General features: G+C 30.9%; 1 protein-coding gene across 1 annotated transcript; it reads right to left on the bottom strand.

The window, feature by feature from the left end:
- Window positions 1-316: 316 nt before the first annotated feature.
- Window positions 317-2,021, bottom strand: LOC149030425 (ciliary microtubule-associated protein 2). Its single transcript, XM_089179249.1, has 6 exons — window positions 1,792-2,021; window positions 1,398-1,630; window positions 1,171-1,315; window positions 1,033-1,115; window positions 773-917; window positions 317-682 (listed from the first exon to the last, which is right to left on the bottom strand). The coding sequence occupies exons 1-6, from the start codon at window positions 2,019-2,021 to the stop codon at window positions 367-369; spliced, it is 1,152 nt and encodes a 383-aa protein (XP_089035375.1). The 3' UTR covers window positions 317-366.
- Window positions 2,022-2,388: the final 367 nt, after the last annotated feature.

Below are 2,388 nucleotides of genomic sequence, written 5' to 3' on the forward strand. Positions count from 1 at the left end.
AAACGTCATTGTTGTGTTGCAATTGTTGCAAAATTAAATCGACAAATTTAAGTCAATAACTTTCTCTGTGAACTATTTCATGATGTAATAATTTTTTTTTTAACGTGTCGACATCACGGAAATTAATTCTAATCTAACAACACTTGTCAATTTTTTTTTTTTTTTTTTTTTTACAACAAATGGTAAAAGTACGAATGACTATGCTAAAATTCATCAAATGATTTTTATGGGGGTGAGGGGGGGGAGGTTGTCTCATGAATATTTTTCATAACACCTTGAGATAATTGAAATTAAATGAAAATCTTCAAATTTTGCCCAATAAAATATAAAAAATATATACAAAATAAATGAATAAATAAATTTTAATTAAAAATCATTGTATGGTTTAGGAATTATGGCACCCATGGTACGTGGAACATTGCTTTTGAATACCCATGTCCATCCATTGCCTTGAATCTTCTTCAATTGTTTCAATTTGTATCTTCCTGGTCCAGGGGCAGGAATGTCTTCGAAAAAAATTGGTCGTACATTTTTGATATTACTGTCAAATGGATAATTCATTCTATTAATGGGTTTTCTCGGGGAGGATGGATTGTAATGTCCTGGTCCAGGATCATTTGGATTTTTGTAACACATGTTGATATCATTCAATGCCATTCTTGTTCCATTGATCTTAGGAAACCTAAACGATGATGATGATGATGATGATGATTATTATTATTATTATTATTATTTTATTTGACAGTAAGTTTTACAAATGATTATCTTGTACCTAGGACAATTTGACATTCGACCTTTGTAATAAAATGATTTGTGTAAAAGTTGATCTACTACACCAGGCAAATTTACAGGCCAACCATTATAATGTTCCATTTTTGTACCAAAGTATCCCTTAATTGTACTTTCATCCCTTGGTCCTAAAATTTGGAATTGCTAATTAATTGGATCAAGTAATTAATGTTCGTTTGTTCAACTTTTTCATTTTTCAATAAACCAATACTACAAACTGTAATTTATTTATACAATTGTTACCTGTAAATAAATCATATGGTCCCCTTTTTCCAGTAACTTTCTTCAAAAAAGCATCGAGAAATCTTGGATCTTTTACATTGTATCTAACATTACAAAATTCAATCAATTATTAATAATTAACAATAGAAAAAATAATACCTGTTGCTAGGAAGAGAGCAATCACGTTGAATTTGTCGAAATCTTGGCATGAGACCATCAAATTCAAAAGTTGGTAAGGGTGACAAACCCTTTAATCTGTTCAACTCCAAATAATGGTAAGGATTATGTACTTTAAGTGTATAACCTTAACAAAATCATAATTATATTGTAAAGAAAATTCACAGGAGAAATATTTGTGTGTGTGTTTATGAGTGGTGTTGATCAACCTGGACCAGGTGTCTCTGAGTAAACAGTTTTGAAACGTCGAGTAGTCCCAAAACCGATATCATCACGTATACTTTTGCACGGCTTGTTGAAAATGTTCTCCGGCCATTGCTCTATCTCATGAGTTCCTGGACCGCGTCCTGAGATCATCAATTTTCTTTGAATTACTCGAGATTCCAAATGGCGACCACCCAAGCTCAACGAAAATTGCTTCGTTTCCAGTTCTTTCTTCCAACTAAATTAATACCAATCCAAAATGGTATTTTTATTCGTACCAATCATATATATTATTACATTTTTTTTTTACAATTTTAACAATTCTTTTTCTTTTTTTAAGTTTATCGAGTGAAAATTATTATTATTGTTTTTTTTTTTTTTTTGTTTAATACAACCAACCTTATCGTTGTATCTTTACTTTTGATCGGCAAAATATTGTATCTACCAACCGATGGTGCATCGGATGTTGTAGCATACAATTTTGGATGTAAACCAATAATCCCATCTCTACTCGTTGCACTGTTAAATGCTGGTGAAGCTTTTTTTTTACGTGGTATCAAACACTTGCATCGCCATTTACAAGCGCAATGACATAACTTGAATGTTTTTCTATTTAAATTACAACGCATTTCGATTCAATTTATTTATTTATATGTTAATAATAATAAACTTTAATTATGATTGATCTCATTCATATTTTTATTGATTCATGTGTCCACATGTTAATACGAGTCCTTTGAAGTTACCGCTTTTAGAAATGAAACGTTTAGAGTAGTCATTTGTTTTAGGTGAAACAACAACGCCATCTGGAATTATCGGTAGAGTATTTTGCATCATTACTGACAGTAAATACAAGAATATTTCATGTTGTCACATGTGAATACGAGTTCTTTGAAGTTACCGCTCTTAGGAATGAAACGTTTAGAGTAGTCATTTGTTTCAGGTAAAACAACGCCATCTGGAATTATCGGTAGAGTATTTCCTCATATTTACTGA

The sequence above is a fragment of the Polistes dominula genome, unplaced genomic scaffold (genome assembly GCF_049000335.1).
Source record: "Polistes dominula isolate Pdom_NZ unplaced genomic scaffold, Pdom_raw_medaka contig_37, whole genome shotgun sequence".
In the NCBI taxonomy this organism is placed as follows: Eukaryota; Metazoa; Arthropoda; class Insecta; order Hymenoptera; family Vespidae; genus Polistes; species Polistes dominula.